General features: G+C 38.2%; 2 protein-coding genes across 4 annotated transcripts in view; one reads left to right on the top strand and one right to left on the bottom strand.

Moving 5' to 3' along the window:
- Nucleotides 1–1604: 1604 nt before the first annotated feature.
- Nucleotides 1605–21348, bottom strand: nek6 (NIMA-related kinase 6). The gene is made up of 10 exons (XM_084936049.1): nucleotides 21240–21348; nucleotides 15075–15175; nucleotides 12999–13139; nucleotides 9789–9851; nucleotides 7974–8084; nucleotides 6966–7074; nucleotides 6360–6467; nucleotides 5942–6036; nucleotides 5429–5542; nucleotides 1605–4482 (listed from the first exon to the last, which is right to left on the bottom strand). Exons 1-10 carry the CDS (start codon nucleotides 21283–21285, stop codon nucleotides 4372–4374), a joined length of 999 nt encoding a protein of 332 aa, XP_084792175.1. The 5' UTR covers nucleotides 21286–21348; the 3' UTR covers nucleotides 1605–4371.
- Nucleotides 21349–23844: 2496 nt separating this feature from the next.
- The window catches only part of dennd1a (DENN/MADD domain containing 1A), a 35003-nt gene continuing 33738 nt past the window's right edge, over nucleotides 23845–25109 (top strand). For all 3 annotated transcript variants that reach the window (XM_084936050.1, XM_084936052.1, XM_084936051.1), the window contains exon 1: nucleotides 23845–23987. In XM_084936050.1, the coding sequence (XP_084792176.1) occupies nucleotides 23971–23987 (17 nt within the window). In that variant the 5' untranslated portion in view covers nucleotides 23845–23970. The remainder of the gene's footprint in view (nucleotides 23988–25109) is intronic.

The raw sequence follows: 25109 nt of genomic DNA on the forward strand, positions 1-25109 counted from the left end.
GATATGAAAGTGTATTTAAATTATTTTAAAAACTAGTAAGGGCCAGCACAGTGAGAAAGTAGCAAAATATTGCCAGGTCTTGGGTTCAAATCCACCATCTCCTTGGGACCTTTATGTATTGTATATTCTCCCCATCTGAGTGGCTTTTCCCTTGGTTCTCCAGCTTCCTCCCACAGCCCAAAGGCATGCAGTTTGTGGGGCTAGGTTAATTGAAGCCTCTAAATTGGTCGTAGGAAGGAATGGTTGTCTGTCTCTCTGTGTTAGTCCTGCGACCAGGAAGTATCCCACCTTTTGCTCTACGGCATCTAGGATTGGCTCTAGGCATTCAACAATAAGTTGATCAGTATCTATCAAAAGTGGTCAGAGAAAGGAACAGTGGTGAACCAGTTCAGGGTCATGGGTGGCTAGGGCTCACTGATGCACATTGGAAATGTAAGCTGCCCCATGTGGTCTGATCCAACAGAAGAGTTATTGTAGCTCAAATCACTTATAATTTAATGTCAGGTCTGATAGAAATGTGTAAAAATACACAGTGCATCATAGTTTGTTGGCTGCATAACCACAGACCCATGCCGGCCCGTCCACCGCCAACAATGGGCATGTGAGCAACAGAACTTCGAGCAGGGAGCAACAAAAACACGTAATCTTGTCTGATCAGCCACATTTTCTCTTCCCCGTGTGTGCCACCTACCTAATCATTGCTGCAAAGCAATGGTGTTCCCTGACAGCTGTGGCTTCCTTCAACAAGATAACGCTCCCTGGCATAAAGCAAATGCAAAAACGGTCCAGGATTGGTTTGAGAACAACTTTGAGGACTGAGGTGTTGACCTCCAAATTCTCCAAATATCAATCCAAATGAGGATCTGTGAGATGTGCTAGGCAAAATAAGTTAAATTCATGAAGCCCTCACCTCACAACTTACAGGACGTAAAGGATCTCTTGCAAACATCTTGGTGCCAGACATCACATCATACCTTAAGGACTGTTTTGTCAAGTCAAATCAAAAGTAGGCATACTACATGTATGCCTACTGGAGTCAAAGACACCAAACTAGAAAACAAGTTTTTATTATTACTGTAATGCAGGTATGTTCCTGTGACAATTGTGGATTTTCCTATATTCATTTAGGTTCAGCTCAATTCAATTTATATAACGCCAAATCTCAACAACAGTTGCCTCAAGTCACTTTCTGAAGTAAGGCTAAAAACCCTACAATAATATGGAAATATTTCAAGATATTAATTTATTTTCAGACAAAAAGTCTCAAAGATCAGACAGAAACTGGGTAAACTCCGGGTCTAAACGATAATAAACTACAAAACTTGTGTGTGTACCTGTTAGGGCGCTGAAGGATAAAGTAAGACATTCAAGAAAATTATAGCAAAGTCTTTCATTGATTAGCTACCATGAAAGATTGTTGCTACTCTAGCAAACTCATGTTTTCAGGATTCTGACAGTTATGAATGAGGGATGTTGATGAATTTAAACCAACATATTTAAAAAAAATTTAATTCACCTACAGCAAACATATTCATCCTCACATTGAAATCTGCTGCAGGTTTCAGTGTGATTAAGTTAAAAGCAAAGCTTTACATCAAAAGAAATATGACTGAACTGAATTTAATATCACTTTGCACAGAAAAGCACAGTCAACATAAACATAATGGCACAATGCTTTGGAGATGATTGATAAGCATGGTAGATGGAAGATGAAGATACAAGTTATTTAAACAAGATGAAAACTCTAAGCTCTCACTCTGTGCATCTAATACATGTATTTCAAAAACATTGCGTAATTTATTCATTCATTTTCACAGCATCTAATGTTTATGGTGTTTACAGTTTCACAGCAAGATTGGTCTAGATTTATAAATTAGAAGCAGACCATGACTGCATTCTCATACAATCAACACAAAACTACAACGCCACTGGAGCAACACTCACCACGACAGTATCAATTCCAGATTAATTTCTGTGTGTGTTTGATTTGTTCTCTTTTACTCAAACTGTGGCATGAAGCACTTTTTCTTTCCCAAAACTGCAGATATGCAAAATGTAAACATTTAGGCAACAACAACAATAAAAAAACAAACAAACTCCAGATCTCTAAATATAATTATCTATGGAGCTGATTGGGGCTGGTAAGGTTTTTGAGTTTTATGTGGAGGAGCACATATGGCTATTCAGTTCACAGTGACCGAGCAACAACACAAAGAAACATTTAGGCAATTAATGGCATTAGAGCCGATTTCTTTTACTGCTCACTCACAATTATCATGTGGCTCAACTGGAATTCAGCAGAGAATATCAGAACTGACAGGTCTGCCACCATCTAGACCTATTCATGCCTGTCACATTGTTCACTGTGAACCTGTTTCACTTGTGAACTAAATGGGTGCCCTATGTGGTGCTCTGTGGTGAATGCCAATTGGGCACATGATGATGTTTTGTTTTTGTTTTTTTTTGTAAATTCTGAGATTTCAGAGGTTCAGCCAGAGTCGTTTTTATACTTTCAGCCAATTATCAGTGCAGTTTGGTAGTCATTTATAACTTGTATTTTTCATTTAGTCAGATCACCTTTGTTCTATGTCTTTGGTTTGCAGGACTGACAGAATGTGATATAAACAAAATTTAACAGGATGGAGTTAAATAAGTTCTCACAGTTCCATGACTGCTCCTCCCAGCAACACAACATTTGTCTTTCACTATCATCTGATTCTTAATTCTATTGTTCCATCAGTTTTAATGTGACAACGCAAATTAAACCAACTAAATCAAATGTAGTCTTAACAGGAACTTGGGTATTGACTGACAGAACTTTACTACTTGTAAGTAACAGGCTTTAAGACGCTGAGGATAACAGACCAGCATGTGAACACAGTGGAGAACTGAAACAGTTTCAAATGTTTCTTTTTGAAACCTGTGGAAACCAAAGCACAGATAAAAGGAGAGTAAAGTGAGATTTATAAGGTGGACACAACATGATTTCCCAACTCATAAAATTAAAATACGGGCACATTTGACTTCACAAGGCTTGATCCAAGAAATTCAGTGATAAAGTTCACTTTCAGATTTGAGCCACTTGTGGCAACCTTTAGATACATACATGACAAACTGTCCTCAGTCAGAAGCAACATCTTCTTTTGACTGCTTCTTCATTCATAGGGGGTTTGCACAACAGACAGCTCCACATATTTGATTTCACAAATTTATACACTGGATGCAACCCTAACAGGATTTGATCCTTCACCAGGTCTTTAAGCAGGGAAAATGTATAAATCACTACATGATGGAGAACTGCCCTTAAGAAAACTTCCCAAATTGTTCTTAGGGCTTCCATAGACTTAGAGAATATACTGAATCAGAAAAGGCAGAAACACTGTGGGTGCTCAGCTGCTTGTCCACAGGTGAATGAATGTGACATCCATGAGAAAGCATTGTTATAAGTGATTATTGAATAATCCCATAAACCTGGCTACTTCTTTAAGCTTTCAGCCACAGTTCTGTCAGGAACTTCTCAGTTAAAATAGGATTGTCATTCCATTTGGAGTCATTTTCAATTTCTGGCCTTATTCGTGGATGACCTCCTTGCCTTTCCCACAACAAATAGCTTAAAAGGTTTTCAGCACAAACAGATCAGGCATCAGTGCCAACACGCAAGCACTGATTATTTCACATAAGAATAAGATGAAAAAAAGGAGTTGGAGATGGGTTGCAACGAGCAGCAAATGTATGTAGGCCCAAGCAGCTTAAATAGAATAACCTATGTGAGATTTATCTATATTTATATTCCAGAAGTGCTAGCTGAGCTCCCCACTGTTTGTAAAAGGCAATATTAACTAGCTACGCTTCATCTGATCATAAAACTATTTTTATTTTATGATTTTACTTCAATTTCAGTTTCCCCTGAAACTGCATTCTTTTGTTTTTTTTCTGAGAATAGGCATTTATTAGCTGTCCACTTTGAACACTAAATGAGGTACTTTACAATGTATAAAAACATGTATGATATGATTATAGTAGATGACATGACAAATATTCAAACTGCCCAGCCCTACTACACAGGAAGACACGGTTGAACTGGGAATGCAACTCTTATTTGAAGAATCTGTCATCAGAGGGAGACACAGCTCTTTTGGCTATGTTCTCAGCTAAAGAAGCAGGCAGACATACGGTTACCTCTCACTTTTGTTTTCCGTGAGTATACCCATGTACCTCTTCACATCTTCCATGACTGAAAAGATACATCACAGTATTTCCAAGGTTACAGTCTGCTAAGATGAGGTAAGGGCAAACTTGCTTGTGCAAGGACAGGCACATAGTAAGTGGAAAGCCTCAAATTGAGCAGAGAAGAGGGCTTGAAAGTGTCACTCAGGTGCTGGAAGTCCACATGTGCATCTGTTTTGCAAACTGCAGCACAAAGACAATGTCAGGCCTCTGGTCCGGGTCTGGGTTGATGCACATGCTGACCAGGTCACGCAGCTGCAAAAAGCATGAGGCTGTTATTTCAGCTTTTAAAAAACAAAACAAACTACGCTGTGCATAAATTGGTGTAAGCAAAAGGACACATGCTTCAGGGCTATTTTACAGAACAAAAATCACCACATTCAGGGAAGCAGCTAAAGTAAGTAGTAGTAAAGTAGGACTTGAGAGTTCACTTTACCCACAGGCCATGTTCTCAGAATTGTTCAGTCATGCTAAACATAATTTTATAGGCACAGTCGAGATGCAGCAGCGCACGCTATTCTCGAAGCTCATCACCTTGTGACTCCCTAGACTGCTTTCAGTGTTGATTATACATGCTCTCCCTGTGCCTGCCTCTCACAGTCCAAAGTTATGCACCTTAGGTTAACTGGTATACTAAATTAACCAAAGTTATGAGGTTGTGTTTAAAGTTTAAAGAATATAACACTGTATGAATGTATTAAATGTGGCTTGTAGCTAAAGCACTTTCTGTGGTCAGTAAGACCACAGACACAGAAAGAAATGCAAGGGCAAATATAGTACTTTCTTTATATTGCAAAATACCACACATTATGCTGTCTAAACCTTTTAACTTGCAATGACTGGAATGAGCCACTGTTTCAACAGCATTGCGCTCGTGCGTTATTGATCGGGGAAGGTCAAATCTATGATTATCTGTCCAAGTTTACCAATATCAGTGCGAGTGGAGAAGGTAGGCTCCCTCTCCATATATTCACTTATTTTGTGTGAACAACTAACATGTTGAAACAAACTGTATTAGCTTTCATGGAATAGCTTTTCAAGCGCTCAATATAAGGACCTATGTATTCTTCATATGGCCCCTGCAAGGCTCTGTACACCTTTTTTGCCAAACAGAAAAATAAAACTAGCAACATAATAAACCAAAAAAGTTAATGAAACTCAAATTCAAATCAAAACCAAATGTGGCTTTGTATTACTTTACCTTATCAGAGTAATGGTCTGGGGGGAGAGGGGGGTAATCACACTGCTCTATCTTCTGACAGAGGGACAGAAGGTTCATCTTGTCCCCATAAAATGGACTCTGCAGTGCAGCCATCTGGAGCAAAGAGGAAGGGGGTTCATGGGATAAGGAAAGAAGAAAAATGAATTAGCTTGGTTGGCACTACCTACAAGTGAAATATTATTCCTGACCAGAGTTCAAGTAACATTGTGGTGTTCAGAGAGGTCTCTATTCTCGTGCCAGGGTGCTCGGCGGAAGTGTAAATAAAAGAAAACGTTTAAGCTTATTTATAAGATCCCACCTCTGGGTTTGAAGTTGAAACCTGTTGAAAATACTGTTTGCCTCATAGTAGATTCACTTATAGTATAGCACCAGCACTAATCAGCCAACGGGCACCACAAGCTTGGTTTTCTTGTTTCCAGGGTAAGAAAGTCATTTTCTGTTGAATCATTCACTATAAACACAATGAAAAGGTCAAAGTGTCTTTGGACCTACCTCATACAGAAGACAGCCCAGGGACCAGATATCTGACTTAAAATTGTAGCCATTCTCATGGATTCTCTCGGGTGACATGTAGTAAGGTGTTCCCACTGACACACAGAAAACAACAGACTTGCCATTTTGTGCACAAATGAGAAAGATGAAAACACTATTTATGCAGTAGTTTGAGTGTTACACCTTATAGTAGGAAAACACATACGACAGTGAATTGTTTATTTATTTATTTTTTTATTACCACACCCCCAAGATATCTTTGTTTAGATTTTTGTTTTATACAGTTTCCATTTTCGTCACTAAAATATTGAATCCTGTGTTCTATATGATCTGCATGCCTGAATCAACAGCTGATCTGACAGAAAATTATGCACAACATAGAAATTGTGCATAAACGTGTGTTGTGTGTGTGCTTCACCTAAAGAATGTGCTACAGTGGTCTTGGAACTGAAGAAGCGTCCTAGTCCAAGGTCTCCCAGCTTTACCTCCCCGGTGGCTGTTATAAACACGTTGGCTGGCTTGATATCTGGTTTAAACACATGCACACATTGACATTCATTGCAAATACACTGCAATTCTGTTCTAAACCCAAGAATATAGTGACATTATATACACTCTACACACAGTAGTTGATTTCCTGCAACTATGAGAGGTGTGCTTATGGCTAATTAAATTTTAAGAAAGAACCATGCCGTTTTCTGTTTACAGACAAGTTACAGCTCCAACATTTACCGCGTCCAGTGAAAACTGCTGTAATTACGTTACAAACCAATTCAATCTCAATTCAAGAGATTCTTTTTATTTTAACACCATGTAACATGTTATTATTCCCAAGTGTTGGATACACCTGTACATATCAGTTCCTTGTATTTTAATTTTGACTGACAAAAGAAAGAAGTTTAGGAAGATATGAATGCACAACAACTGAGGTCAGAGAATGGTTTGAGCAGATTAACTACATCAGCATAATGATGGCAATGGAGATGAGGTGTGCATGGTAAAAATGCAAAGTGGAGTTGTTTACCACGGTGCATTACTCTGCGTGAATGCATGTGCTCCAGAGCGCTGCAGAGTTGCACAAAATATTTCCAAATTGTTCTCTCTGGGATAAGTCGTCTCTTCTTCTTGAAGTACTGAACAGAAAGAAGGAAGAAGTGTAACTAATCTAATTCTACATGTTAGAACAATGACACAATATTATTGCTCTAACTATCCCTCAATCATTTAAACACACTTTCAGCTCTTTATTCCTAGCACTTTAAGTGTTTTGTCTAGCTTTTACACACACACAAACATAGGTGAAGCGGCCTCCTTTTCCTTGGATTGGCCTGTCTGATTTATTGTCAAAGCAGCGTTGCTGCCTCTTTCTGTTGATACTGTTTATATGGTTATTGGTTTATTGGTTATAATAAAGACTTATTTTGTGTTAAACACCTCTGCCTGGTGTCCTTTTCATTCCAATCCGGATCAAATTGTTACTGTCCTCCACCCTGTTTGCCTAGCTTTCATGTGGGGACGTAAAATGAAGATAGCTGAGACTTTATTTATAAATGCTTTACAAGGCAAAAATAGTCCTCACTTTAAATGAGGCCACACAAATATTCATTAAACCTTTATTAACACCTTCACAAACAATGAGCTCATATCTTTATCATTATATATTTGAAATTAATGTGCACTTAAATATTTAAATCACTTCTTTAGACTTTTATTATATATGAGCTTATTAATTAACAATACATTTTTATATGTGAATTGATAAATTACATACTAAGTAATAACTGTATCCAAAATGCAAGCATAAATTCAAATGATCACAGGAATACTCAGGGCCATTTATATACAAAAAGTTAATCAAGGAAGTGGAAAAATATTGGCAACTCCTAGCACTATCCCTCAGCCTATTAGTAAACACACCTATGACATCAATTTCAAAATCCTATGTTGCATCGTTCTCGAGTTGTTGAATTCACAAGAAAACATTTCCTCTGATCTTTGACTGAGATTTGAACGAGTCATAGGGTTTTCTGACCTTTATCATCTGGGACAGATCTCCAGCATCCGCAAGCTCCAGAACAATGTTGAGCTCATTATCTTCAATAAAAGAATCAAGGTACTTGATTACATTGGGGTGATTCAGCTGCTGCAGTGGACAAACAAAAGAAAAATGGTAGCGTCAATGGAGCTGTCACAAGCAAGGTGTATAGCAGAGCCGTCCATGCAAATGTTTCAAACACATTTTATAAAATACTGGCGGAATCAAATCACACGATTTCCTGAAAACTCAGTGACCTTCGCCAAGGTCATTGTCACTGAGTTTTAAACACATCTGAGATTTTTAGTAGATACACCTATGGTGAACTTGAAACTCTTACGTTGCCTCACTCTCAAGTTATAGCATTCACAAACTTGGGTCCATGCCATCTACCTGTCTGGCAGGGTGACCACCAGTGTTGGTCAAGTTACTTGAAAAAAGTAATTAGTCGCTATTTACTGATTACTTCTCCAAGAAAGTAATCCCTCTACTGATTACTTATTTTCAAAAGTAATTAGTTACTTTACTACTTGGTTACTTTTTAAAAACATGATACATAACCTGAATACATAATAAAGCAATAGACCTTTCAGCCCAATTGTATTTTTTCTGCATAATCAATCATATAAAATTGAATCAAATGAAAAAGTCTCTTTTTAAAACTTGTTAATCCTTTAACTCTATGCATCAAGCAAAAATGTAATTATATGCAACATTCTCTGACTGGAAGAAATTTGTTTAACATTTAAACCTATTTTCCGCTTATTCCAGCATATAAAATTAAATCTTTTTTTTATGTTTACACTCACTCTTTCAAATAGATGCAAGTAAAACACAGCAAAAAATAAATGAAATCAAAGGTTCAGCGACACTGAGTCCTGTCGCTCTTAAATCTATTTTCACCTGTTTAGCAGGAGTGGGGCCGGTGGAGGTTTGCGGTCATGTCAGTGGGGGGATCAGGGGGTTTCTCTGAATTTCACATTCCCGTGGCAGCATGCTAGGTGCTTGTTCAGATTTGAAGTTTAATTTTTTTCGCTGTAGAAAGAAGTTTTCTTCCTACGCAGAGTGTACAGTGGACGCTAATGTTTTTGTCACTTTTTACGGACTACAAACTCAAAGTAATGTCAGTACTTCCAAGCTTTAAACACTGCATGGTCGTACTCTCTCCCACACTCCATATTATCCATTGTTGATCTAAATGTGTGTTGCTACCATGGACGTTGCACGTTCGTACGTCATTGTCATTAGACACTTTCACAAACAAAATCACGGTTTAGTAACACAGTAACGCAGGACGCTTATGGAAAAGTAACAATAATCTAATTACAATCCCTTACTTTACTCGTTACTTGAAAAAAGTAATCAGATTACAGTAATGTGTTACTTGTAACTTACTTGTAATGTGTTACTGCCCATCTTTGGTGACCACAAGTCTTTAATGGCTGGGAGTAAAAAGCATTCTGATGTAGCCTCAGATTTGAGACTGGTTCTTATATGCCACTTTTCTACTCTGCCTGAGCACTTAAAGCAGTTTATACAACTTGCCTCATTCACACCCATTCATACAAGCACTGTTTTTTATCCTTAAGTACTTTCAATCTAATATTCATACTCTGATGGCGACGTCGGAGAGCCACTTGGGGTTAGAATCTTGCCCAAGGATATTAGGCACACAGACTTGAGCAGCCAAGGATTGAACCACCAACCTTCCAATTAGTGATGACCTGGTCTTTCTCCTGAGTAACAGCCACCCAATTTTGCACTCATTCACTTATTATCAACCAGAGTATAATTTGCTTTGACAGACTTTACCTTCAGTAAATCAATCTCTTTGATGCAGTCCTGACGAGCCTTAGCATCCATCATCTCGAAGATCTGCAAAGATACATTGTGAGCAAATGTGGAAAGAAAGAACTTCATTTTAACTGAAAGAGACCTCCTGCAAATCTTCAACAAGCAGTTTAGTGGTGAGGGAAGAAAAGATGATTTGGAAAAATTAATTACTCAAGTCAGCTAAAAGCAGTCAATAGAAGAGAAACAATCTAAATAAACCATCAGTAATTATTAAGGCTGTATTATATTGAGACTGTGACACTATTGACACGATAATCAGCTTCTGTATGAGTAAAGTTCTGATAGCTCCTCCACATTGTGTTGGCTCATGACGCTTAAGAAAACAACAATGGAGGAATCACTGCCTTACATTTAGTTATAGTTCTTTCAGATAGATATCTAGTGTAATGAAACTCACCCCCAGTGCTGTGTAGTCCATTATTGTAAAATTAAATGTTTTAAGAAATAACCACGTCAGGAAATACAGTCCCAATTCCCCAAAATTTGGAAAAGATATGTAAATGTAAATAAAACATAATGAAATGATTCGCAAATGTCATAAACCCATGTTTTATTCACAACAGAACACATAAAACAATACCAAATGTTTAAAGTGATAAAATGAACAATTTTACAAAAAATATTGGCTAATTTTTTAATTTGATGGCAGCAACAGGTCTAAAAAAAGTTGGGGCAAGGTCATGTTTACCACTGTGTACCATCCCGCATTTTTTAACAACAGTGAATAAAAATGTAGGAACTGAAGAGACCAGTTGATGGAGAGGAATGTTGTGCCATTCTTGTCTAGTACGGGATTCTAGCTGCTTAAAGGTCCCAAGTATTCTTTGTCACATTTTTTTTGTTTCCTAATAAGTCAAATGCTTTCAACTGGTAAAAGGTCTGGACTGCAGGCACATCAGTTCAGCACTTAACATCTTCTCTACAAAGTCATGCTGTTTAAATAGATGTAGTGTGCGGTTTAGCATTATCTTGCTGAAATATGCAAGACCTTCCCTTAAGATGATGTCTGGATGGGAGCGCATGTCAGTATAAGACCTGTATATACCTTTCAGCACCATTGAGTTGCTGCTGTTTCAATTAGCATATATCCACAGTAACAAGATTACATGCATTAGTCATTACAACTGATTACATGATCAAATCTTAGTTTGACTTTATTAATAGATCATAAAACCATCTCCATCTTCTTTGTCAGACTATCTTTATTAAATTATAAGTATTTCTGAGATCCTCCGTAGATGTGCATGTTTACCTCTTTCTCACGGTAGAATAATGTGTCAATTAATAAACAGTTATGAGTGGGTGAATGCCAAAGGCACAGCTTTCCTCATTTACCATTGTTATTAACAAGTAAAAGATGGTTTGTTTTCCACAAAAACTTCTCACTCATGTTTCAGAATGAGAACACAGAAGATGAAGTCTTTCTGTGCAATGAAATATTAAAATACTTAACTCTAAACAGGTCTAGGGAGTGTTGAGTTTGAATAAACACTATAATGGAGAACATTTGGGTAGCGTGGGAGCAGACAGAAAGGTCTCATGAAAGATCTCATATGGATTACTATAACTATACTCTAATTGGTTTATTAAACAGAAGGAAGATCAAGAGCTCAGGTATCTTAGGCTCCTGAGGGAAATAAACATCAGTCAGTGGAAGATGAAATACAGTGTTAATGTAATTCAAGCAATGTGTTCCTTGTTTTGTCTGAATTTTACTTAACATGAAAACTAGTAGCTATCAACAGCTGTTAAGGTGGAATGCTTTCTTGCACCCTACTCTGATGCAATTAAGACGAAAGAGTTGAAGATATGAATCAATAAACACTTTGGGAAAGATTTATCAACTTTTCTTTTTAGGCTAGTCTTATTGCTTTTCTATTTGCAGGAACTTTTGTGAGTATAAAATTTTGGAAGGATAGTATTTGAATAAATTACAATTTCATTAAATCCCAAGAAAAAGTATGTCTTTGTGTTTGGTGCAACTGTGATAGCTGCCACTAGTCGCCTCACTCAATCCTCACCCTGCAGGTTTAAAGCTAAGCCCAACATACTTCTACTCCTGAGTAATACTGGTATTATACTGGTAACACAGCAGAACTGAATTCAGCTTCATGCATCTTGGTTTTACAGGCAGCCAATTTAATTTTTACCGTGAGTTAAGCAGTTTGCAGTGTTTTAGGCGTATAGTCATAAGTCCTTTCATATAGTCACATATTTTCCTTTCTATATATCAGAAGAGAGGTTCACATGAGAGAGGGAATGAGACTCACTGTGGTTTAGCTTTCACAAGGAGGATGTCAAAATAAATGCAGTAATTTGCAAAATATGCCATAAAACTGTTGCCGCAAAAGGTAGCAGCATCACAAATTTATTCCACCACTGAAAATGAAGACTGTTTTAAACTCTGCATGTCAACGTCTTCCCACACACCAAAGAAAATGATAAAAAAAATCAGCTGTGAAAAACCTCTGTGTGCAACTCATGGTAAAAAAAAACCCCAGTTAAAATAAAACATTTGAATTCGTTAAGATTTTGTATTCAAAGTAGAAATAATAATGAATGGTCAGTTTGAATAAGTTTAGGCACTATGGTTGAAAACAAGATTTGTTTTTGAAGGTTGTTTAAACATATCGTGATACATATTGTGGATCATGATATAGGCAAAAAATATTGTGTTATTAGATTTTCCTCATATCGCCCAACCCTACTTAAATACACACCAACTACAGACTAGCTACCTGTATAACTTTAAATGGTGTGGAACAGTAGCATCTCCACTTCACTAAGTCTGGCCTCCAAATATACAAACGGGCTAAATATATTTTACTAGTATTATTAGCACTAAAGGAGGCTGAAATTCACTTAATATTTGACATATTCATGTAAACAACTATGCTACCAGTGGTTAAACAGTGGTTAAAGCTAAGCTAGCAAAGACTAAAATAAATTAACATTATACCTACAAGTTGCAGATGATTAAGCAGAAGAATGTATTTGATAAGGCGTGTACAGTTTACTTTGTAAAATAAAATACTTTAAGTAATCAAGTTAAACACATTAACTTGCAAAACACCAATTTCCACTGTAATAAACATAAACAGGAAATGATATTGCACTGCAGTGAGATCTAACACCACATGTATGGCGACTAAGTACAAAGAGTTGTACCTGGACCTTCTTGAGTGCCACCAGCTGTCCATCAAGCAGATATGTTGCTTTATAGACCTCACTGAACTGACCCCGACCGATCTTCTTCTCAATGTGGAAGTTTGCCATTGTGCAGCAGTAATTATAGCTTGGAACATTTTTCTGAACAAGAAAACACCATCAGCAGTAAAACAAAGCAGTATACAGGGAGTGCAGAATTATTAGGCAAATGAGTATTTTGTCCACATCATCCTCTTCATGCATGTTGTCTTACTCCAAGCTGTATAGGCTCGAAAGCCTACTACCAATTAAGCATATTAGGTGATGTGCATCGCTGTAATGAGAAGGGGTGTGGTCTAATGACATCAACACCCTATATCAGGTGTGTATAATTATTAGGCAACGTCCTTTCCTTTGGCAAAATGGGTCAAAAGAAGGACTTGACGGGCTCAGAAAAGTCAAAAATAGTGAGATATCTTGCAGAGGGATGCAGCAGTCTCAAAATTGCAAAGCTTCTGAAGCGTGATCATCGAACAATCAAGCGTTTCATTCAAAATAGTCAACAGGGTCGCAAGAAGCGTGTGGAAAAACCAAGGCGCAAAATAACTGCCCATGAACTGAGAAAAGTCAAGCGTGCAGTTGCCAAGATGCCACTTGCCACCAGTTTGGCCATATTTCAGAGCTGCAACATCACTGGAGTGCCCAAAAGCACAAGGTGTGCAATACTCAGAGACATGGCCAAGGTAAGAAAGGCTGAAAGACGACCACCACTGAACAAGACACACAAGCTGAAACGTCAAGACTGGGCCAAGAAATATCTCAAGACTGATTTTTCTAAGGTTTTATGGACTGATGAAATGAGAGTGAGTCTTGATGGGCCAGATGGATGGGCCCGTGGCTGGATTGGTAAAGGGCAGAGAGCTCCAGTCCGACTCAGACGCCAGCAAGGTGGAGGTGGAGTACTGGTTTGGCCTGGTATCATCAAAGATGAGCTTGTGGGGCCTTTTCGGGTTGAGGATGGAGTCAAGCTCAACTCCCAGTCCTACTGCCAGTTTCTGGAAGACACCTTCTTCAAGCAGTGGTACAGGAAGAAGTCTGCATCCTTCAAGAAAAACATGATTTTCATGCAGGACAATGCTCCATCACACGCGTCCAAGTACTCCACAGCGTGGCTGGCAAGAAAGGGTATAAAAGAAGAAAAACTAATGACATGGCCTCCTTGTTCACCTGATCTGAACCCCATTGAGAACCTGTGGTCCATCATCAAATGTGAGATTTACAAGGAGGGAAAACAGTACACCTCTCTGAACAGTGTCTGGGAGGCTGTGGTTGCTGCTGCACGCAATGTTGATGGTGAACAGATCAAAACACTGACAGAATCCATGGATGGCAGGCTTTTGAGTGTCCTTGCAAAGAAAGGTGGCTATATTGGTCGCTGATTTGTTTTTGTTTTGTTTTTGAATGTCAGAAATGTATATTTGTGAATGTGGAGATGTTATATTGGTTTCACTGGTAAAAATAAATAATTGAAATGGGTATATATTTGTTTTTTGTTAAGTTGCCTAATAATTATGCACAGTAATAGTCACCTGCACACACAGATATCCCCCTAAAATAGCTAAAACTGAAAACAAACTAAAAACTACTTCCAAAAACATTCAGCTTTGATATTAATGAGTTTTTTGGGTTCATTGAGAACATGGTTGTTGTTCAATAATAAAATGATTCCTCAAAAATACAACTTGCCTAATAATTCTGCACTCCCTGTATTATAACTCAATAGACGTCATTTTTTTCTTTCAGCTTAGTGATTTTAACATATCTTTCAGTACTATGTGTTGTTTCAAAGTCTAAGGCTAATACAGACAGAACATTTTGAATATGTTGATGGTAGTTATCATCAACTACCACATGCTAATAGAAGAAAAACATTACACTCTGTTAGTCACAGTGTCTAAAATTATCTTGTACAGTGCTTTAACTTACAATGTCATATAGACACTATACATTTTGGAACATGTAATGCTCTTCTTTTGGCAAAAAAAAAGAAAAAGAAAAAAGGCCAATACTATTTTTTGGGTCAATACTACTACCTACCTGATTTTCCTGGCTTGGTATCTTGTAGAGATTATTGTGTTTGTCTAAGGTGGGCTGGTTGTTGTTCTGCACCTCCATGTTTGCATCACACCTACCCACCTCTGCAAAAAAGAATAGTTGAAATGACTTATTTAAAATCATGGTACATTTGCTTAAAACATTTAAAAAAAACCCAAAAAACTCCAGTCATAATATGCAGAAACTGGGATAAAGTGTAAGCATGAAAAACTAGTTAATGCATTTATTACTTCTAGGTTGAACTACCTCCTTCAGTTAATTCAAAATGCTGCAGCAAGAGTTATGACAGGGACTAGAAAGAGAGAGCATTTTTCTCCTATATCTGCTTCTGGCTTGGCTTCCTGTTAAATCCAGAATTTAAATCCAAATTTAAAATACTCCCACCACAAGGTCTTGAATAATCAGGCCATGTTATCTTAATGACCTCATAGTAGCATATCACCCCATTAGAGCACTTCGCTGTCAGACTGCTGACTTACTTGTAGTATTTAAAAGTAGAATGGAGGCAGAGCCTTTAGCTCCCAGGCCCTCTTTCTGTGGAACCAGATTCTACTTGGATTTAAGACACAGACACCTTCGCTACTTTTAAGATTAAGTTTAAAATTTTGCTTTTTAATAAAGCATATAGTTATGGCTGGATCAGGAGAGCCTGAATCCTCCCTTAGTTACACTGCAATAGGTCTAGGCTATTCCCATGATGCACTGAGTGTTTCTTCTTCACTCAATATGTGTTTATACCCCTCTCTGCATTTAACCATTAATCTTTGTTTTTAATCTTAATCACTATTAATCTCTGACTCTTTTCCACAGTGTTTTTTTTTTCTTCACCCCTCACTCTGAACCGGTCACGGCAGATGGCTGCACCTCCTTGAGGCCGGTTCTGCCACAGGTTTCTACCAGCTACAAGATGGTTTTTTCTTTCTCCATTTCACCAAAGTGCTTCTTCATAGGGGATCATCTGGTTGTTGGGTTTTCTCTGTATTATTGTAGGGTCTTTATCTTAATATAAAGTGTCAGGCAACTGTTGTTGTGATTTGGTTGTATGAAACTGAATTGAATGTACATACATATGAAATAAGATGTCTGTTTATGCAGCTAAAATGTACATGCATTTCTTGGTCTTTACTTATATGAATTATTGTATTACTACATGGTCACAGGATGGTCTTTATTAGGGGTGGGTTTTGATTATCGACTTAGGGATTAAAATCGATTCTAGCTTGGATAACGTGATATCGATTCATTAAAATTCTGAATCGATTTTTAAATATAAATTTATTTTGCCCGAAACGCCAGAATCTCAGGTTAAACCTCACAAAATTTCAACAACCACCAAACAGCTAAAACAGTAAATGAGAGCAGGTACACAGATTCTGCACAAAGATGTAAACACAAAGCACGGACCCGCCGACGGATCGGAATCAGTGAGATGTCGCCTTTCTCACCCGACGGCACGGGCATGGACACGGTCGGGGCTGAAAGCCGACAGCTCGCTGATTCTAATGTTTCGGCGGGTCCATGCTTTGTGTTTACGTCCTTTTTGCGCTAGATTCTGAAGCTGCAGGTTTTATCTCTCTCCAAACAATACTGATTGAACCAGCAGCAAAAGAAGATCCAAACTACGCTTCACATAAACATCGTCATGAATTCCTTACTTTTGCTGTTTCGCTTCCAGCACGATAAAAAAAAAAAATCACACTTCATGCACAGCTCTCACTCTCTCTCTGTGTACTTCAAGAACAGCTTCCAATCTAAAAATCTCTGTTTTCTGCATTATTCGCTTGTTTATTACGCACAAGTCTACCGTTGTTTATAGCACTGTCGGCCGCTGTTTTTTTTTTCCTTTTCCTTTCTTCCGAAAAGAAAGCCTCATTTCTGCTGTTCAATACTGAAAAAATTTAAACTTTTTAAAATTATGCAAAATGCTTAGCTGTGTCCCTAATACAACCTCTGTAACTTTGCTCTGCTTCACTTCAGTAGCATCAGGTAATGTTCATATGTTGATTAATGGTTTTCTTTTGTTTTTGATCTACCGCAGAATATTTTTAAGGTCAAATTCTGCAATAGAATCCCAGACCAGGAAAGTCGCCTTCATGTTTTTCTGTGTTTTATCCTCAGTTACTCTGACACAAAGGCATCTGCTGTGATGTTTACACCTTTGATAAAGTCTGGCAAGTGTCAGCTTTCTTTTTATAAAAGATATGGATATGTACTGATACGTGATCAGAATTATAATATTTCTGACTGTCTGAGGCAAAATTTCCCGATTCAAATTGAATCGAATCAAATCGTGGATCAAATCGATTCGGGAGATCAGTGACGATACCCAGCCCTAGTCTTTATGCTTTATAACCATTACAGTTTGTATATAACTGTGATTTGGCACATATAGATAAAAATCAAGATGACCTGTTAGTTTAAGACATGTAGCTCTTGAACTTACTTCTCTAGGTGTTCTTTCATATACAGTGGTATGCAAAAGTCTGGGCACCCTTGATAATTTTCATGATTTTCCTTCATAAATCATTGGTTGTTTGGATCAGCAATTTCATTTAAATATATCATATAGTAGATGAACACAATGATATTTGAGAAGTGAAATGAAGCTTATAGGATTTACAGAAAGTGTGCAATAGTTACTTAAACTAAATTAGGTAGGTGCATACATTTGGGCACCCCAACAGAAAAATTATATCAATATTTAGTAGATCCTCCTTTTGCAGAAATAATGCCTCCAAACACTTCCTATAGCTTCCACTGAGAGTCTGGATTCTGGTTGAAGGTATTTTGGACCTTTCGTCTTTACAAAACATCAGTTCAGTCAGGTTTGATGGTTTCCAAGCATGGACAGCCCGCTTTAAGTCACACCATAGCTTTTCAATAATATTCAGGTCTGGGGACTGAGATGGCCATTCCAGAACATTGTACTTGATCCTCTGCCTGATTTTGAACAGTGTTAAGGGTCGTTGTCTTGTTGAAATATCCAGCCCTGGTGCAACTTCAACTTTGTCACTGATTCTTGAACATTGTTCTCTCTTTATGCACTGAAGCTGGCACATTCCCTGAGTTTTTCCAGCAAGATGGTGCACCACCACATTATGGGTGCCAGGTCCGAGCATTCCTAGATGAACAGTTTCCTGGAAAGTGGATTGGTCGTCATGGGTCAGTTGAATGGCCCCCAAGGTCTCCCGATCTGACCCCCTTAGACTTTTATCTTTGGGGTCATCTGAAGGCAATTGTCTATGGTGTGAAGATACGAGATGTGCAGCATCTGAAACTACGGATACTGGATGCCTGTGCTGGCATTTCTCCTGCGGTGTTGCTATCAGTGTGTGAAGCGTGGGAGAAGAGGGTTGCATTGACAATCCAACACAATGGGCAGCACATTGAACACATTTTATATGTGGTCAGAAACTTGTAAATAACTCATGAAAGAATAAAGTTACGTTGAAACCGAGCACACCATTGTTTTTCTTGTGACATTACCAATAAGTTTGATGTGTCACATGGCCCTCTTCCTATTGAAAAAAACAAAAGTTGTATCCAAGATGGCCGACTTCTAAATGACCACCATGGCCACCACCCATCTTGAGGAGTTTGCCCCCTCACATATACTAATGTGCCACAAACAGGACTTTAATATCACCAACCATTCCCATGTTATTACGGTGTATCCATATAAATGGCCCACCCTGTACTTGTCACGTGCAGACTCCTACATCATTATGATGAAAGCATTGGGGTTCAATTTGCCCAAAGACACTTCAACATGCTGAATGGAGGAGTGAGGGATTGATTGATTGGTGGATGACCCGACTCAACCCCTGAGTCACAGCTGTAACGTTCAATTTAGCAGTGTACATGTCACATCCATAGGGCAAGACTGCACAGTTGGGTATGTTTAACTACCCAACTGAACATCATATAAGAGCATTTTTATAGTTTATTACAAGAATCAGATTTACTTTCTATGGATAGTTATCCAAATCATAACAACTCTTGAATAGGGTAATTTTTTTAATGACTCATTCACCTGGATACTGTACTTAATTGCAATGTGGAGTCATTAACTCTTCATTAACCTTTCTCCAGTTACAAAAGGACTCTGTTGCCAGGTTTCGGCAACAGGTTTGGGTCCTGTGGTGACTACAATAATTCAAGCCTTTGTTCTAGTTTTACTGGAAAAAAACCAAAGCTATTTTCAGACCACCAGATCACTAAAAGTGACTCAAAATAGCTGGTACTGCATCTCTGTGTGTGCTAAGTTATTATGACTAGATGAGTTATTTTAACAATTTTGTACCCTCTACCTAAGAGTCCAATAAAAACAAACCAAAAGCAAACGTTTTGGATCAATTGAAGTTTTTTTAAGGAATTTTCAAAACAATCTGATAATAATTAATTATAATAGTCCAGCCTAGAAAGTAATAAATGCATTGCCAAATGCAAATATGACATGCTTGGAGCAGATACCAACTGATCGCTGTAACAAGGTCCATGCTAATCATGAACTAATCAGGACATCTGATTACCAGAAGTTAAGAAAAAGAGTGAACAGCAGAATAAGCTGTTTGGCATTGGTAGAGTTTGGCATTTTCATGGGCACAACTATGCTACTCAACCCACAAAAGCATTTTTGCTAAGTTGTATGCACATATGTTTTTGACTTTTTGCACAAGTGTCAAGGAATACCCGCACCATTGTTTCTGATTATCTTTTTTCTCACATGGAGCTTTTGACATAAACATAACTCTTCATGTAGTGAAGAAGAGCATGCAGAGGGTTGATGAGACATGCTAAGGTAAGATGGTGGCATCTGCTGTGGGGACCCCTAACGGGAGCAGCCAAAAGAACAACAATCTGACATAGCTGCCACGCCCTCATATGCCAGCAGAAAATCGTTGTTGATTGAAGTTGCTCAATGTCATTGGCAATCTCTGGATGCCACATGACTATTAGTCGCTTCCTGTGTAGACAGTCTTACTACTCAACCTTTCCTTTCATATTCAACGATGTCGAGTGCTCTATGAAACTATTGCCCAATGGCTTTTGGCTACTGTTGGTAAAACAACAAAAACTTAATTGGGTAATTTCAACAGGTCACATGATAGAGTGAGGCAAAGTCTCACAGTGGTTTCACCTAAAACTTCTAGTTGTAATGACCCATACCTTTTTTTCACACCTTGGCTCATGTGATGAGCATATGATAAGGAGTGGGTCAACAAACATCTTAAAGGACAAACCCCAATACCTGGTACTCTCCAACATTTGGTTTTAGAACTGCAAAAGCTCTTGGATGAGAGTTGAAACCTCTTCAAGAAATTTAAACAAGTACAATGGTTTTCTTATACTGTTTCTACATATAATGTTCACTTCAACACAGAAACCACACACCCAGACAGGAGGGGTGGGGGTACAGCTTGTTACTCATGTTTAATACATAAATATTGTCATTGTTATATGGATGTGTTTTGTTTTGTTTGGGGGTTTTTTTGTGTGTATTTTTAAACTAATGCCAGAGATGCTATCACATAATACACCCAATGCCGCATCTCTGTTCTACCCAATTACCTCACGTTGTAATTGACTAACTTAATGTATAATCCAAATTGGTCTAAGTCAAAAGTACAAAAATTATATTCACAGGAAGATAAACCAGGAGCTGCAGAAGTTACGAGTTTTGCAGTGGTTTCCTGTTGTGAAAGAAGAGCCTGCAGAGACGAGAATTACCCCAATAACACTCACCATTACTTCATTTAGCTTGAGTGACAGGTCGCCGATTATTACTTTAAAGTGGCAATGGAAACATGGAAATTAAATGGATGTGAATTTCAGTCCAAGTGTTCTGCTGCGTGCTCTTTTCCGGGCCTGGTGCAGCACGATTGTTTAAAATAGAAAAAAATATATAATAATATGTTTAAACTATAGACCAGGAATCTATAAGGTCTCGTTTCTGTCCGGGTAAGCAGCACGCTAACGTTGCTGCTAACTAGTTAACTGCTACGAAGGTTGTGCAGCTCTCCAAAATGAGGCTGTATCCTGTTCCATGACGCGTGTTATGATTCAGCCACACACGAACTTACTGAAGCGAGCTGCTGCACAATTCTGCGAGCTGCCACCGTCTCCTTACTACTGACTGTGTCTTACCTGGAGAGGAGTCAGTAATGTCCTGCTGCGTGAAGGCCTTCCACATTTTACAACTTCTGTTAGTTCGTGTTGTTGTGCAACTCCTCACACCAACAATGTGAGTCAGACCCCCGCCCCCGAGTCTCTCTCTCCCGCCCCCGAGTCTCTCTCTCCCGCCCCGAGTCTCTCTCTCCCGCCCCCGAGTCTCTCTCAATCGCCCCCCGCCCCCCGCTCGCTGTCCAGCAGCTTGTTCAATAGAGCTTGCTGATAACTGAATAACAGAAAGATACGACAAAGTTTTCAGTCTCTGGTTGCTAAAGTGGACGCGAAATTGTGAGAAGTGTTTGAGCAAAGTGGGTCAGTAGTCTCCGCGCCCTGCTTCTTCTCTAAGTCTCCTGCATACGGGATGGGGCTTTTTTTTAAGAGTCTGGTCTGAAAATAGATTTGTATAAATTAACATGTTGAAACGAAAGAAAAAAACGTGGTGGCCGTTTGACAGATGAGGTTGAAACGGAGATGAAATTTCTATTAAACGTTAATCATTCGGGGAATTAAAAAAAAAACAACTACAAAACAACAAAGCAAGGAAGAACATAATTTAATCTGTTCGGATCTGTAATACAAAATTACTAAAGCAAACTTTTGAATCAAAATGTAAAAAAAAAGAACAAAGAACAATGAGAGACCTGAACACACACAGGTGCATACATTTTATAATTGTTTATTTATCAAGCATATTTAATTAAACTGAATTAATATACATTTATCCTTGTGCTGTTTTAAGCTATGTTGTGTTAATTATTTGTATATGTATTTTTGATGCTTTGGCAATAGTATTTTGCCATGGTTACTTGGGTCAGTGTTGTTTTTTGTTTGTTTGTTGGGATTTTATATATTTTTTGCCTCTGTACACCACCACAGTGGATTCAGCATCAATCAAACGTCAATATGCGATTGAAGTGCAGACTTTAATTACAGGGTTTTAACAAAAGAATTCAAGGAGGTGTTGTTGCAAATCTTATGGTCCAGGCTTGCAGGCTGATACAGAACTAAGAATAGGGACAGAGCCAGACTAGTTCAAGCTTCACCTGTTTTGTCTCTGCAGTGTGAACCACACCCAAAACATAATTAAACTAAAACAACCTGACCAACATTTATAACAAAAGTGCTGTAAACTGAGAAAATATATATATATTTAAAGTATATATATATATATGTGTGTGTGTGTGTGTGTGTGTATACGCACGAGTGCCCGATGCCATCTAGTAGGCTCTGTGCTTATTGTCCAGCTCCACGGAGCCCACTTGCCATAGAATATCAGAATTGGCAGGCCAACCACTGGCACCCTTTGCTTTTCACAGATGAGAGCAGATTCACCAAGAGCACATGTGACAGAAGTGAAAGGGTCTGGAGAAGCTGTGGAGAATGTCATGCTGCCTGTAAAAGTTTTGGTGTTTGGTGGTGTGTCAGTGATAGTCTGGTGAGGCATATCCATGGAGGGACGCACAGACCTCTACAGGTTAGGCAACGGCACCCTGACTGCCATTCAACATTGGGATGAAATCCTTGGAGCCATTGTCACAGCCAAAGCTTGTGCACTAGGTTCCTCCTGCCCCCAAACTCGCCTGAGCTATTTCTAATAGAAAGCCTCTTGGACATTATATTTTGGTTCAGTTTGTGGGGCAGTGATGGCCTGGTCCAGATCTGGGAGGACATCCCCCATGATACTGTCTGTTATCATAGTAGGAGGATGCCCCGATGTTGTCAGTCATGCATACAAGCATGTAGAGGCTATATAAACTGCTGAATACCACTTTGAATTGCAGCAATGAAATTTCAGCAAAAACAGACTAGTCTGTTGCATCAGTTTTTTCCTCTTTGATTTTTGGACTGTCTTTGAATTTAGCCCTGTGTAGGTTGATAATTTTCATTTCCATCAAACAATGTGGCATCCTAACAGATTATCCAGTCCACATCAGCATAGACATCCAGTGTAATTTTTTTTTCCTATTGAGGTCTGATGTGTTTTCAGAAGGTTCATTTAAATATTTTTGAACAGTTTAGAGAATAGTAGAACAAAGATGTAAACTTTGTGGGAATTTTTGTTTTATCATTTTTCTATTTTGCTCTAGTGTTTTGGAAAAAACAGCTTCACTGTAAGAAAAAACACAGGACACACAAATCTGCTGTTTTTTGGACCAATTTTTCCTCTTGTTAATCCACGTAGCTGTCATTTTCATTTATTTTCTTTTTACATTACATTACATTTAAAAACAAAATGTTTGTGACATAAATAATATAATTTATCTTTTAGATTATTTCAAAATTAATATTGGTAGAAAATATTACTACTTTATATTAAACTATAAATTATCTCCAAAACTGTTTTTAATTATTAGCTATAAAACCTCAAAATGATGTAATAAACTGCACTGGAGCTACCGTTACAGTAAATGCTGAGTAACAGAAACTTTATCGGCTACAGCACCACGCGACCCAATCGTCTTGTACGTATTGTGGAAGCTGTAGTTTCTAATACTAGGTAGCTGTATGTTATTGACATTCACGTCTTCTATTTAGAAGACTACAAATCCCAGGAGCGGCACAAAGTGGAGCGTGACTTACGCATGGCGATTCACCATGGCGGTGTACTTTTGTGTGTGACGGGCAGGTTAGCTTGAGAAAAATACGGAGTGACGCGTCTGCGTACTGCCTGTCTGCTGCCAGCCACGGCGGGGAGACTAAATACAGGATGGGGTCTCGAATCAAGTAAGTATATTTCTCGGTGCGTTAGTTAAAACTGTTGTGTTAGCAGTGTTCCACAGAGTCATGGAGAAGATATAGAGTATGAGGCCCTGGCTTGTTGTGACACAGGCTAAAAACACTGACGGGACCTGGAAAAAAAACCCAAGAACCTTTTATTTATATATTTTTAATGACACTGAGGTGTACTAGTAACTCACAAAGCTTTCCGCGCGGTTAGTGGTGACTGACAGTGAGTGGATATGTAGCCACTTTAAGCATGGTAACTGTATTAGATGTTTTTTTCCCCCCAAAACCGGATGCTACTTTTCAGGACTGAGAAGTGCAGCAGAGACGATGACTGCAGGCTACTCTCGTGGCATGATAGAAAAGGACAACTGATCTATAAATCTATAGATCAGTTGTCCTTTTCTATCATACAGATATGGTGTATTTATGAGATTTATATCACTATAACGACAGATTTAGTAAGAAAATTCCCGCACTGTGTTGAGACACCATGTTAGTAGGGTTATGTGGAGGCCCTACTTTGCCTGCTTTTTAAGAACAATCCTTACAGTTTGGGCTGGATATCATCACTGATTACTATAACTAATTCAATTTCAAGATTTCAATTCGATTTAATTTTAACTCAGACAGTCAGACATATTATAATTATGATCATTTATCAGTATATATCCATATACTTTAAATTTTTTATGTCTATGTATAAAAACAAAGCTGACAGTTGTGAGACTGTATCAGAGGTGTAAGCATCATAGCAGATGCCTTTGTGTCAAAGTAGCTGAGGATAAAACACAGAAAAACATAAAGGAGATTTTCCTGGCCTGGCTTTTTATAGCAGATAACCAGCTTAAAAATATTCTGCAGAATGTCAAAAACAGAAGAAATCCATGAATCAACAGATAAACATTACCTGATGCTGCTGAAGTGAAGCAGAGCTAAGTTACAGAGGTTTTATTAAAGACATAGCTCAGCGTTTTGCAATTTGGCATATTTTGTAAAAGTTTACACTTATTTGGTATTGAACAGCAGAAATTAGGCTTTCTGGTCGGAGGTCATTTAAAAAAAAAAAAAAAAGTCGACAGCACCACACACAACGGTAGACTGGTGCCTAGTAAGCAAGTG

Source organism: Perissodus microlepis, chromosome 7, assembly GCF_051167445.1.
Source record: "Perissodus microlepis isolate ML-2025 ecotype Zambia chromosome 7, ASM5116744v1, whole genome shotgun sequence".
In the NCBI taxonomy this organism is placed as follows: Eukaryota; Metazoa; Chordata; class Actinopteri; order Cichliformes; family Cichlidae; genus Perissodus; species Perissodus microlepis.